Consider the following 14,488-nt stretch of genomic DNA (forward strand, 5'->3'; position numbering starts at 1 on the left):
GCCCCTCACTACGCTACTCCACACCCTTTAATCGATGGTTTTACTCCAATTAGAAGAGAAGAATTACAGAAAGGCGTGTGTGAGTAATTTCTCATTATGTTTTACATACGTTGTTTACTAAAGTTGGTATTTACCATGTGAAAAACAAAAACAGTATACAAAGGGTTGTTATCGTGGCCAATACAAACGCGTTTTTCTTCCTCCTCGTGTTGATCTTCATAATAAGTTGATTGACGCCTGGTATTCTCTGCAGAGTTTGCAACACCCTGTTGTTTGCTGTGTTCAAAACGTTGCTCTGCGTGTGAAACTGTGAGCGAGTCTCCCAGGCTTGGGAGATGAGGCGGTCGACAACATTGTTGGACTGATCAATTCGCCTTGTTTCGTTCTGAATGTACTCGTCAGCGTCCCCGATGGGAGCTGGCGCGTCCGTTGTGGAATTGGCAATGTCGTTCTTCACGCTGAATAGCAGGTTGAGCCTGTTGCGTTCTTGCTGGATGGAGGACCTGATATTGCGGAAGCTCTTCCAGTGGTCTTGTAAGATCTCCTTGTGGCGCTGCAGCTGCGAAAGCTTTGAGGCGGAGATGGCCGGGTTTGAATCGCAGATTTGTGTTAACGAATCGATTACATCCTGTCTCTGGCCTAAGATTCCTTCCAATTGCTTGTCTATCTTCTTCTCTTGACCGGTTTGTTCTGAGCTAGTTGTCTGCGCGAAAGTGGAGTACTTAGAGAGGAGGGACTCCGTTTGGGTCTCTAGAGAAATGGCCTTGCCCCTTATGGTGACGAAAGACGGTTGTGAGCTCATGTGGTGCGTTTGCTTGCTTGAAACCGGGCTTTTCAGTTGTGAGCCGTACACGTCCTTATTCTAGTTTATTTTTTCCTTGCCCTTTTATCTCTTTTTTTTTTGTTTTTCGTTTTCTTTTTATTTTCAACAACGCCTAGAAAATTTGGCAATCACACTATTGACCAAAGACGACTAATAGAACAGCAGTAGGCATCTTACATTGGGTGTGTAAATGCAGTTAATTTTTCTTGGGTTGCCGTAAAATGTGCATCCAGAGTAGCCAAACGCCTTCTTGTGAAGAGTACGAACATATTGTCAAAATACTGCTCCTGTTCGCGCTGTTTTTGCCTGGCCTGCAACTACCAGCCTCACGGGAATTTCTATAAGCATCTTTGAAAAGTTATCATATTAATTTGATATCTGCATATATCAGGTTTTGGTAAATTTAGCCGCCAAAGTTTTGATATTTATTGTTACCCGGCATGCTCATACGCCTTTTTCTGGTGGCAAAAAGGTAGTTTCTAATATAAAGAAGTTAGTCAGCACTCGAATTCTGATCTCTTGGTCTTTCTTTAGGACTGGCAAACACAATAAGCATAGAAAACCTCCCGATTTCACCACGCACAACATTATGTCCCTTTCTTCTGACGAAACGAAGGAGAAACAGCTCGTGGAGAAGGTGGAATTGCGCCTGGCTATTGCAGATTCCCCTCAAAAGTTCGAAACTAATCTGCAGACATTTTTGCCTCCATTGCTACTAAAGCTAGCTTCTCCACATGCCTCTGTTAGAACGGCAGTATTTTCTGCGCTAAAAAATCTTATTTCTAGGATAAACACGCTGCCCCAGGTTCAGCTTCCCGTAAGGGCGCTTATTGTCCAGGCAAAACAGCCCAATTTAGCCGCTCATCAAGACTCGACCAATGTCCGTCTTTACAGCCTGCTACTGGCATCCAAAGGCATAGATAGACTTTCCTTGCAAGAAAGGCAGCAGTTGCTACCGTTAGTCGTTTCGAACATCTCTGGTCTCACAGGCACAGTAGCCGCCAGAATGTTCCACATCCTTGTGAAGCTTATTTTGGAGTGGGTTGCTCCTCAGGACTCCTCACATGAGCAAGAAGAATTTGTTCAGTTTTTGCAACTGGACGACGACAGTTTTTCGTATTTGATGCGCCAATTTACCAGATTCTTCCTGCTAATGCCCTCGAAGCAGGTTCAGACTTCACAACAACCTCTGTCAAGAGGTTACACATGTCCGGGCCTATCCCTGGCAGATGTAGCGTTCTTTACTCATGATGCGGGTGTTACTTTCAACAAGGACCAGCTGCACAAGTCCAAAAAGGCTATCTTCCAATTTGTTTGTCGTGGTATGGGGGTTGCCCAAACTGTTGATCAATCACCCAGGATGATTGAACTGATGAAATTTTTGTCCGTTGCCTCTACGGATTCTACAACTTTATCTGATGATGCGGCACAATTCATGAAGCGGTTTTCCATGCCATACGAAAACGAGGAGTTCATTACTTTTCTACAGTCGCTGTACATCGGCAATACAGTAAATGGAAGACCACCCGTCAAGCCCGTCTTGCAAGAAAAGATTCTTTCCATATTAAACAGAAGTCAATTCGCTACCACCAAAGCAGAATGTATTTCTTTGATCTGCTCTATTGGATTGCACTCATCTGAGTATAAACTCAGATCTTTGACCCTTTCGTTTATTCGTCACGTAGCAAAATTGAACTACCAAAATTTAAATCCTGCTTTGTCAGCACCTTCATCGACAGACTTTTCCACTAGTATTGTTTCCTTAATTAGGAATAATCTTCATGCGGAAGGCTGGCCTAAGTTACAATTGGGGCCTCAGACCCCGGCTTTCAATACTGCAATTTTGCAGAGACAATTGCAATATGAAACATTGGGTGATATCTTGAAAAGAGATTTTGACCTCGTAAGTGACTTATCCTATATTGAATTCCTATTCGAATCCTTAGAAAACGACCTACCGCAATTTCGCTCCAGTATTCAGGAGTCTCTGCTTTCTTTAGTGGGTCATTTGTCAAATTTGCCTTCTCAATCCAAATTAAAATTGAAAGCTTTGCTCAGGAAAAATCTGTTAATTGACGAGCAACAGCGAGAGGATAATAATGATACCATTAATTCTATAATGGCGCTTAAATTTGTTTCTATAAAATTCGCTAACGCCGGTTTTCCCTTCCATGATCCTGAGGCAAGATTATTCAATATTTGGGGTACCGCAAGAACAAATAGATTTGACATTATTGAAGAATCCTTTAAGGGACTACAGCCGTTTTGGTTCAGGGTCAATAATGCTTCTATCAATACATCAGCTACTGTGAAAACGTCGGATCTACTAGGTTCTCAATTGTCAGAGACTGAATTTCCCCCATTCAGCGAATTTCTACAGATTTTTATTGACCAGCTAGATTCCGAATCTCCAGCAATTACACGGAAATCACTAGACAATGCTGTCAGGTTCAGTAAGCAATGCCTCATTTCCAATGCAATATACCGTAAAAAAACAATGGTTATCCAAGATGAAGACTGGTCGATTAGAATAGACAAAGCTTTGGAACTCGACGATACGGTTGTGTCCCAAGTTAACGAAATGGTTCAGGGAATGAACGATGATATTTTTATTCGCTATTTAACTCTTCTGTCAAACGAGTTCACTGCTACGAACGGTAAGGGTGAACAAGTAGCAATCTTTCCATATCAAGATCCGATTTTTGGTTCTGTCTTATTAACGTTATTGAATTTTGTAAGCACTAATGTATTACGGAGACTGGAGGTTCTTGTTCCAGATTTATACAATCTATTGATCATGAAATTTCAATCGTTAAGTGATAATGATCTGGAAGTCTGTGCGACCATCATTGGTATCGTTTCTACTGCAATCGCAGACTCGGCTCACGTTAAGCAAATCACAAACATAGTTCAATCACAAAAAATGGCAGAAACATATGTTGCATCTTATGTTGTTCCGAGATTGTATTTGAAAGATCAGACAGGTAACATTCAATCTGATAGTATCCTAAACCTGCTAAACAATTTGACAACCTATCTTTCGCACTCCACCACTAACAAGGATATGATATTAAGGTTGGTCTGTCAAGTGACAAAATTAGGTCTACTTCTCCAAGTAAGTACGCAAGAAAGGAAGAAGTTCTTGAAACAAATCATGGATACTATACAAGGCAAACTGATTAATGATGTGACAGCCATTCAAACGTGGTCATATTTATCATTATATTCAATAGATTTAGAGAATTCCAATCTTTTTCAAGAGAAGTTACTCGAAACTAACGTTTCTAAGCAAAACGATTTTCTGTTTTCGGTTGGCGAATCCTTAACTGTCGTGGCTGGTAAATGGTCAAGTAAGTATTTGACCAAACAGATTGATGTTCCAAATTTCAATGTTGAGATTATGCAGCAAAAATTTCCCGCTACAAACATTACGATCATACTTGATGAGATTCTTTCAGGTTGTGATTCCACAAAACCCTCTCTAAGAAAGGCATCTTGTATTTGGTTGTTATCATATATTCAGTACTTGGGTCATTTACAAGAAGTAAATTCTAGGTGTAATGACATTCACTTGAGATTTATGAGATTTTTGGCAGACAGAGATGAATTTATACAGGATTCAGCCGCTAGAGGACTTTCTTTGGTTTACGAAATTGGTGGTTCTGACTTAAAGGAAAGTATGGTCAAAGGGTTACTTAAGTCTTTTACAGAGTCAACCGCAGGAGCTGCATCTACAAGTGCTACTGGCATTTCAGGTTCGGTCTCAGAAGAGACGGAATTATTCGAACCAGGAGTTTTAAACACAGGAGACGGGTCCATTAGCACTTACAAAGATATTTTAAATTTAGCATCAGAAGTTGGCGACCCCGCACTTGTTTACAAATTTATGTCTCTTGCCAAAAGTTCGGCTCTATGGTCGTCTAGGAAAGGTATTGCGTTCGGTCTTGGCGCCATCATGTCTAAATCTTCTTTAGAAGAATTATTACTGAAGGATCAACAAACTGCTAAAAAACTGATTCCAAAATTGTATAGGTATAGATTTGATCCATTCCAAGCAGTATCACGCTCTATGACAGACATTTGGAATACATTAATTTCGGACTCCTCCTTGACGATTTCCCTCTATTTCGATGCTATTCTTGATGAACTTTTAAGTGGTATGGCTAATAAAGAATGGAGGGTGAGAGAGGCAAGTACTTCGGCTTTATTACAATTGATTCAATCTCAACCGCAGGAGAAATTCTCAGACCAAATGCTGAAAATTTGGACAATGGCATTTAGAACCATGGATGATATAAAGGATAGTGTCCGTGAAGTTGGTACGAAGTTCACCACCGTATTAGCCAAAATATTGGCAAAATCTATAGATGTGGAAAAGGGTGTGAATCCTGTTAAGTCTAAGGAAATATTGGACAACATCTTGCCATTCTTATTGGGGCCACATGGCTTAAACAGTGATGCAGAAGAGGTTAGAAATTTTGCGCTCACGACTTTGATTGACTTAGTGAAACACTCCCCTGGGGCCATCAAACCATTCACTCCAAGTTTAGTTTACGACTTTATTACATTGTTTTCTTCCATTGAACCTCAGGTAATTAACTATTTGGCATTAAATGCTTCAAATTATAATATCGATGCTAATGTCATCGATACACAAAGGAAAAATGGTGTCACCAATTCTCCTCTATTCCAGACCATCGAAAAATTGATTAACAATTCAGATGATTTTATGATGGAAGATGTAATCAACGTAGTTATTAAAGCCACTAGGAAATCTGTCGGTTTGCCGTCTAAGGTCGCCTCCTCACTTGTCATGATTCTCTTAGTGAAGCGGTACTCTATTGAAATGAAACCCTATTCTGGGAAGTTATTGAAAGTCTGCCTGACTATGTTTGAAGATAGGAATGAGTCTGTTAGTGTAGCATTTGCAATTTCAATGGGATATTTGTTCAAGGTTTCTACATTGGATAAGTGTATTAAATACTCTGAAAAATTAATAATGAAATACTTTGAGGCCATGTCAACAGAAAATAATAAGAGGATTGTTGGTACAGCAATCGACTCGATTTTGAATTATGCCAAGTCAGAATTCGATAATGTAGCGAGTATATTCATGCCTTTGATATTCATAGCATGCAATGATGAAGATAAAGATTTGGAATCCCTATACAATAAAATCTGGACAGAGGCTTCCAGTTCTGGCGCCGGTACGGTTAAGTTATACCTGCCGGAAATTTTAAACGTACTTTGTACAAATATTAAATCGAATGATTTCTCCATTAGAAAAACATGTGCCAAATCAGTCATACAGTTATGTGGCAGTATTAATGATAACATTCCTTATTTACAAATCGTTAAGCTATTTGATATATCTAAGGAGGCACTAAGTGGTAGATCATGGGATGGTAAAGAGCATATAGTGGCTGCATTGGTTTCATTGACAGAAAAATTCTCTCAAACTGTGGCCGGCGATAATGATCTACAGGAATCAATCAATCATGTAATGTACGCTGAAGTTTCGAGAAAAAGCATGAAATACGTCAAAAAGATCCTACCACTTTATGCCAGATATATCAACGTGAATCCACAAGAAGAAACAATCACATTATTAATTGAAAAATCCAGAGAAATGATTCGATCGCTGAGCAGCGAATCTGATGATAGTGAAGATCCCACTAGGCAAACTTCTAATGAATCCACAATAAAAAGAATCAAGCCTAACACTGGAATTACACAAAAGTCATCTAAACAGAATATTGAGAACGAAGAGTATGTGATCAACTTGTTAAAAGTTAGTGCTGACATATGCAACAATTCTAAATCGAAGTATCCGTTAAAGTTATTGGAGTTCATTATAGATGAAGTTGCATACCTTTTCCATAATGACAGAATTATATACACATGGAGAACACAACTAGCTGCTAGTGAAATTGGTATCTCAATAGTTGGAAAATTTGATACTGTTAGTAGCACTGATTTTATCCGAAATCTGAGTAAACTGTGGGATCAAATTTTTTCAATAAATTGTAACAAAGAAACCGTTGAAAATGTCAAATTGCAAATGATAAAATTCGGCGGTTTGGTTATTCAGAAAATTCCAAGTTTACAGAACAATATCGAAGAAAACTTAAGGTTGTTGAACAGCATCGATTCAACTAGTAGAATAGAGTTGGAATTAAAAAATATTGGTCTATAAATCCTAAAAACTTTTCATTACGATGATAAATAAAACCTCAAATAAAAACCTATCTAGAGACATCTTTTATAAAATAATGTATAATACCAGTACTAAACATTAACTTTTACGAAAAACTTGAAATATTTTGAGTAGTTAAAAAGTACTTGAAGAATATTGATTAATTTGGAGATATAAGTTCATATGCAAGGTGTTAAAAATTGTGTGGGAGTAAGTATATAATTCTAAGGGATTATAATTTCAAATTATCAAAGGGAACTTTCCTCTAACTCTCTCCATAGCCATTTCCTCCAAATATCCCCTGCCATGTTTAAAAGATCATCAAAACAATGAGAAGCCTTAGCATCATTTCCAACTTCGATTAACATGTGATAATTAGAGATATGAGCACTTGAATTGGAGCCGGAATGTAATGAGGCCATCGTAGAAGTGGTTGGTGAGGAGGGCAGGCTGGTTATGCTAGATTCTGTATTCTCGTATAACTTCCTATAGGAGGAGTCATCAAATTTTGTTAATAGAGGAACGTTATTGAGAAACTCAGAAATTTCCGCTTCTTCAAACTCTAATAGTTTAAACTCGTTGAACTGCAAAATTGCGATAAAAATGAAGATCAGCTGCATATGGGGATCAATGGAGGAAAATGGTAGTTTTAATTCCGACTTATCATTTGAATTACTACTAGAGGATAATGCTGTATCGTCTGTTTGAGCTTTGCTTTGAGCGCCTCCGTATTTATTTCTCATAATTAATTCTTTAAAGACACTATAATCGTAGGGAAATTTTTTGGAACCTAGTGCCATGCTATCCAGATCGGGGAACCAAAACGGATCATTATTGTACAAAGCTACCCAATCTTTCATCCAGTACTCCTCGTTGTCACACTGTGGTGTATCGTGATAGAGGTGATCCATTTTCTTATCGTTATAATTCAAAAAGAAATTTATTGTGTTCATGTTTGGTTTGGGCCTCCAACCGAGCAGCAAATCCCATACACGCCCTCTATCCTGTCTTTGTAAAGCTTTAGCGCCAGAACATTTCAGCCACCAATAAATCCAGGAGTTTCTTGATGATGAAGGTTGTAATGAAGACTCTTCCGTCAAAGGTTGATATAGCTCAGGCAAAATTGAAGAGAATACCTTGAAAAAAACTTGGGTCTGAAATGAAAGATCGCCACCAGATATAATAGGGAAATAATTTGTGTTGATGTTTGAGTTCGCCTTCGAGCTGGAAGATGCGTTCGAGTCATTTTTCAATTGTTTGTGCGCTAATATGGTGTCAGGACAGTGTAAAATGACAAGAGCCAGTCTTTCGAAAAGAGCACTGAATGAAAAAATCGGTTTTGTAGGTAATTTTGATCGCAGTTCAAAGGGTAACGGATATTCTTTATAAAGATATGATAACGTGTGAGAAATGTAGGGAGAATTATGCAAGCTAGTATTCGTGTTGATGCTCAGGTTGTGCATGCCTGACGTTATATTCGTGTTATTGCTATTCGTGTTGCCACTAGAGTTGTTGCTATTTCCGTTATTGCCGCTGTTGGTGTTTATGAGAGCGTGCTTTCTACCACTCAAAACTATATAGTCCTCCACATCATAAAATGAATGAGACTCGTTGAAGGGAGACATTGTCTCATAGGGGTATATGGGGTACCATTCAGCCAAGCCCAGAGCAATCCAGGCAAGACCGCTTTCGTATTTGAAGATTTTTGACCATTTTAGCAAAAAATTCACAATGGCATTTTTCAAGGTCTCTATGATCTGGAATTCGTAGTCTAATGAGGGAGATAGTACCTCCATAGAAGAAACAGTAGAAGCGTCAGACGACGAAAGGGGTGTGGGGGTGGCGATATTGTTGGTGTTAGCATTGCTCGATGAGCCAGCAGGATTGGACCTGGAATGGAAGTATTTTTTTAGGTCATGCAGGATAACGGATTCTATATCGTACGGGAGAACGTTTTCATCATCAGCCTTGTCTTGCTTCTCAGTGGGAGTCTTACTTTTCAGAAAAGGGTCATTAAGTATGAAATCATTGGTTATCGGGTCCCAAGAAATAGTATTAGACGTAATATTTGGTGAAATGCACATTGGATGGTACTTCAACAAGATCGGCCACACAATATGTCGCAACTGCGGTGGAACCCCGTATGTCCTCGCTAAAAAGGCCAGTGAATCATGGTCATTGCATTTTACTAGATGGATAGTCGTTTCAATCAGATTTTTGTTGCGAAACTGCTGTTTTAGATTTTTCAAGTAGTGAGAATTCGCCATGGGCGACTTCTTGTCATGCATATTTGGTAGCGAGCCCTTTTATCGTGTAAATTCTTTTAACAAAATTCGAATATTGATCTACAGGTACGTCTAAGCTTATTACCAATTTCTACCAGGAATTTTTGAAGCTCCTACTGAATAACTTCCAAGTAGCTGAAAAAAAAAAATTGAAAAATATACATCATTCTTCACGAATGAGTCTCTTCCTCGCCCGTCTCAAATGATTGAGAGGTGTACCGTATAATGTAAGAGTATCTATTATCAACGACAGCAACAACAAATAACATCAACATCAACATCATCGGACAGTTGCCACTGCGACGTTACGGATTACATTCACAGTACATGGCGTGCAGCGATAAGGCTCGAGGTACCGTTCTGTACGGACCTGACGTTAGCGGTGAACCACAGACAAGGCCGTGGGAACCCTTAATGTGGTTCCCAGAACGGAATGGGCACGGTGAAAAAGGGAATCATTAGGCACGGTACCTGCATATTGCGCCTTTTTTGTTTCCCCTTCAGGCAGCAAGTGTTTACTGTAGGATACTGGTACTATTACGGTATTTCCACTTTGGGTCACGTTGGGATCCGGACATGGATTAAGGTAAGCAAGTCCTTTTGTTGCAAAAAGCAAGGTTGTTATATATATATACGTTCTGTGCTAGTGTGATTCGCCTTGCTTCAGGGGTGGGTGCAGTAGGAAATTCATGGCAGCAAGCATATTTTGTATATTTTTTAAAAGAAGAGAAAGGCCAGATATCTGGAATCACTAAACCAAAAACGCATGCAGACGTCAATGGTGAGCGCAAAAGTTAGTGTATGGCTGGTATATATTGTTATATATGGTAGCCTGGTACGGGCTACGCAATCGGTGTGCTCGTCGCAAAATACAGCAACCACTGACGGTGTACGAAATCAATATCAGAGCAATGGGTGGTGTTCAAATAACTGTGCAGGTCATCAGTTCGCCATCGTACAGGGGTTCATGTGCTGGTGTGGTGATTCGGAACCCAATACTCAGACGTCGTTGGGTGACTGCAGTGGCACTTGCCCCGGTTATGGTTACGAAGATTGTGGTAATGAAGATAAGGATCTGTTCGGTTATATATATTTGGGGCAAACGCCGTTAAGTTCTATAGAGAGTGTGGAAACGTCAACAGTGTCCAGCGCGTACACTTTAAGTAGCTCTACTACGAGTAGTAGCACGAGTAGGGTGGACACGACCACAGCCTCACCAGCTCCAACGTCGACAAGTACAACCCTACCGTCAACTATGGCGACCAGCACAACGCTATCAACCGGTGCAACATCGGTAACGCCAACATCGACAAGCACAACGTTGTCAACTTCCACCTCCACAAGCACAACGTTGTCAACTTCCACCTCCACAAGCACGACATCGGCAACTTCTATCTCCACAAGCACGACATCGGCAACTTCTATCTCCACAAGTACGACGTCGGCAATTTCTACCTCCTCAAGTACAACATCATCAACTCCCATTTTTACAAGCACTACATCGTCAACTTTCACCTCCACAAGTATGCCGTCGGCAACTTCTACCTCCTCAAGTACAACATCATCAACCCCTACAACCTCGTCTACTACGACACCAACGAGCACATCTTCAACTACAACATCATCCAGTACATACCCATCAAGCATCACGGTGACTTATACCAGCACAGCAGCGTCTCCAATAACGTCCACTATAACTTCTGTGAATCTGCAGACTTCCTTAAAATATTCTGTGATAACAGTGACCTCCGTGCACACCATGGACACTAACGTTTCGGAAATTACTTCAAGATATCTCACTATGACAAAGGTAATAACACAGATTTATTCTTCTACGCTCGCAGCAACCCCCACTTCGGCACTGACCACTACGTCCGCCAGCGTTGGTGGTAGGATAACGAACAACAACAACAACAATAATAATAATAATAATAATAATAATAATAATAACACCAATAATAACACACCAACTAACAAGTCTACAGATAAGAAGGGGTATTGGGATTCGCCCGGGAAAATAGCCGCTACTTTTATCGTGGTTGGCGTGGTGTGCTTGGTTATCATATGCGTACTAATATACTTAATATACCATTATAGAACAAGGCCGGCTCGGAAGGCCCAAGACTTCGAGAACGAATACCAGAGTAAGTTCTACCAGTCCAAGTACCCAAATGAAATTACCACTACCACACTACATACGCCTTCACCATCTTCAGATTCTACTTTCTCCACCCCGAGATTGATCTACACTGATGAAAAGGGACAAATTATGTCCGAATCACCCTCTCCACGTCAATCTACGTACTCTTTGACTGCAGGCAGTCCACCAAATGACCCAACTACGTTGGCAAGCCCATTTCACGACCCTACTCTCTCTAGAAGAACTTCTACTTTCCTTCATTCGCCCATCCAAAAGCAACACGAAAAAATGGAATCTAACGTCACCCTCGGCGAAGACACGGTACTGGTGGATCAGAGACTGGACCCCAGTAAAATGCTCAACACTATAGCAAATGACGATGCTACAAACCACTCTACCATCTCGTTATCAGACAACGTAGACTATTCCAGGAGGGTTCTGCGGGTAATGAACGAATGAAGGCTGCAGTTCCTATACGTAATAAATATTCCATGAACGATAAGACATACATAATTTTAATTTTGACCTTTGTTTTCTTCTTCGAATGTTGTAAAAGAATGTTTTACGACAATAACACTGCTATCTTGTACGCACTTTTCTTCGCATATCAATTAGCAGGCATAAAAGACCAAAAACCGCGTTTGTGCGTGACATTCTGTGAATTTCACAGATTTTAGCGCAGAGAGTAAATTAGTTGTCCAACTCGGAGTTTTCAAAATTACGTCCGAGATGACGGAGGCTTATAAAAGTCATTTTCAACGGGTGAGGGATGCTAATCTACGAACCAAAAAATGAAAAATTAAGACTCAGTAATATAGGAAAGAACTAAATGGATTCATAAGAGTCACCACCTAAATCCCTTTTTTTTATACAGGTCTATCGACACTTCATTGTAAAAGTGATATTACCATTGCGCAATTGTTTTTTGAACAAGTGCGAAGAGAAAATACTGAAAACGGTAAATCCAGTTTGCTCAAAGTAACTTAAGATGGTGCCACTGGAAGATCTGCTTAATAAAGAAAATGGCACTGCCGCACCTCAGGACAGCCGGGAAAGTATAGTCAATGATAGAACAAGCGCTTCTAACGTCACGGAGAAGGACGGGCTACCCAGTCCAAACCTATCTAAAAGGTCATCTGATTGTTCGAAAACGCCTAGAATTACATGTACCACGGAAGCTATTGGCTTGAAAGGGCAAGAAGATGAACGGATGTCACCGGGCAGCACTTCTTCATCATGCTTGCCATATCGTGTGCCTTCACACTTGAACACTCCACCATATGATCTATTGGGTGCTTCAGCAGTTTCACCTACCACACCATCTTCCTCTGACTCGTCCTCTTCCTCGCCATTGACGCAAGCGCATAACCCGGCGGAAGATGAAGACGATGTTGATAACGACTGTGATTCTGAAGATATAACACTATATTGCAAATGGGAAAACTGTGGTATGATTTTCAATCAACCAGAGCTGCTGTATAATCATTTATGTCATGATCACGTTGGCAGAAAGTCACATAAGAACCTGCAGCTGAATTGCCATTGGGGGGATTGTACCACGAAAACGGAGAAAAGGGACCATATCACTTCACATTTGAGAGTTCACGTACCATTGAAGCCGTTCGGTTGCTCCACTTGCTCTAAAAAATTCAAACGTCCGCAAGATTTGAAAAAGCATTTGAAAATTCATTTGGAGTCTGGTGGTATTTTGAAAAGGAAGAGAGGTCCGAAACTAGGATCGAAAAGAACCTCTAAGAAAAACAAGAGAAGCGCAAATGACACAGCGCCGTCTTGTCCCGCACCCCTTCCTTCCGGTATAGTCGGTAGCTTCAAGTCACATTCTACTTCTCCACAAATACTACCCCCATTACCCGTGGGTATCACTCAACGTCTGCCTTCACAACAACAGCAGCAGCAGCAGCAGCAGCAGCGGGCAATTTCCTTAAACCAGTTGTGCTCAGATGAGCTCTCTCAGTATAAGCCAGTATATTCTCCACAATTGAGTGCCAGATTGCAGACGATCTTGCCACCATTATACTATAATAATGGCAGCACGGTAAACCAAGGTGTTAACGGCCAAGGGATGCATGTATACGAGGGCGGGTGTTCTAATAAGAGCATAGCCAGTGCTACCCAGTTTTTCACTAAGCTATCAAGAAATATGACAAATAACTATATTCTACAACAAAGCGGTAGCAGTGCTGTGTCCTCGTCACCATCTGGGCACATCCCCGTGGCAAAAACGAGTTATGTACAGCCACCTAATGCTTCACCATATCAACCTGTACAAGGAGCTGGCTCTATCCCAGCCACTACCAACACAGCAACTTATGTGCCAATACGGTTAGCAAAGTATCCAACTTGTCCTTCGGTTGCTGAACATCTGCCACCTTTACATTCGAACACTGCGGGTAGTGTTTTGAACCGCCAATCACAGTGTGCAATGCCACACTACCCACCTGTCCGTGCTGCGCCCAACTATTCTTCTGGTGGCTGTTCTATATTACCACCCCTACAATCAAAGATACCAATGTTACCATCGCGCCGTACAATGGCGGGAGAAACTTCACTGAAGCCAAATTGGGAATTTAGCTTGAATCAAAAAAGTTGTACTAATGATATTATCATGAATAAGCTGGCGATTGAAGAAGCAGAGGACGAAATTGATCTAGAGGACGATTTCGTAGAGGTGTTGGGTATAGTGAACATCATTAAAGACTACTTGTTGTGCTGTGTCATGGAAGATTTTGAAGACGAGGGAAGCGAGGACAAAGATGAAGAAGACAGATTCTTGCAAGAATCGTTAGAAAAATTGAGTCTACAGAACCAAATGGGAACTAACTCGGTACGCATCTTGGCCAAATACCCCAAAATTTTAGTATGATCTGAATCAGTGGATCTGTTATTTTTAGGTGCTTCTTTGAGGTTGCGTTTGTATGAAATGATAAATGAATATATAAAGCGCGCTAGTGCGGCGTCGCGGTATAAACAAGGGAAGGATCGTTAAAGGAAAAAAATTATCTGTTAAAGGGGGATATTATAGA

General features: G+C 40.6%; 5 protein-coding genes across 5 annotated transcripts; 3 read left to right on the plus strand and 2 right to left on the minus strand.

Annotated features, from left to right (window-relative positions):
* Positions 1-130: 130 nt before the first annotated feature.
* On the minus strand, positions 131-802 carry GOS1 (Gos1p; the record flags this gene model as incomplete). The annotated part of the gene is made up of 1 exon (XM_033910748.1): positions 131-802. The coding sequence occupies one exon, from the start codon at positions 800-802 to the stop codon at positions 131-133; it is 672 nt and encodes a 223-aa protein (XP_033766639.1).
* Positions 803-1,412: 610 nt separating this feature from the next.
* ECM29 (Ecm29p) lies at positions 1,413-7,019 on the plus strand (the record flags this gene model as incomplete). The annotated part of the gene is made up of 1 exon (XM_033910749.1): positions 1,413-7,019. The coding sequence occupies one exon, from the start codon at positions 1,413-1,415 to the stop codon at positions 7,017-7,019; it is 5,607 nt and encodes a 1,868-aa protein (XP_033766640.1).
* A 248-nt stretch (positions 7,020-7,267) lies between these two features.
* On the minus strand, positions 7,268-9,307 carry OCA5 (Oca5p; the record flags this gene model as incomplete). The annotated part of the gene is made up of 1 exon (XM_033910750.1): positions 7,268-9,307. One exon carries the CDS (start codon positions 9,305-9,307, stop codon positions 7,268-7,270), a length of 2,040 nt encoding a protein of 679 aa, XP_033766641.1.
* A 763-nt stretch (positions 9,308-10,070) lies between these two features.
* On the plus strand, positions 10,071-11,903 carry WSC4 (Wsc4p; the record flags this gene model as incomplete). The annotated part of the gene is made up of 1 exon (XM_033910751.1): positions 10,071-11,903. One exon carries the CDS (start codon positions 10,071-10,073, stop codon positions 11,901-11,903), a length of 1,833 nt encoding a protein of 610 aa, XP_033766642.1.
* A 529-nt stretch (positions 11,904-12,432) lies between these two features.
* On the plus strand, positions 12,433-14,328 carry RIM101 (alkaline-responsive transcriptional regulator RIM101; the record flags this gene model as incomplete). The annotated part of the gene is made up of 1 exon (XM_033910752.1): positions 12,433-14,328. The coding sequence occupies one exon, from the start codon at positions 12,433-12,435 to the stop codon at positions 14,326-14,328; it is 1,896 nt and encodes a 631-aa protein (XP_033766643.1).
* Between the last annotated feature and the right edge of the window lie 160 nt (positions 14,329-14,488).

Source organism: Saccharomyces paradoxus, chromosome VIII (assembly GCF_002079055.1).
Source record: "Saccharomyces paradoxus chromosome VIII, complete sequence".
Lineage (NCBI taxonomy): Eukaryota > Fungi > Ascomycota > Saccharomycetes > Saccharomycetales > Saccharomycetaceae > Saccharomyces > Saccharomyces paradoxus.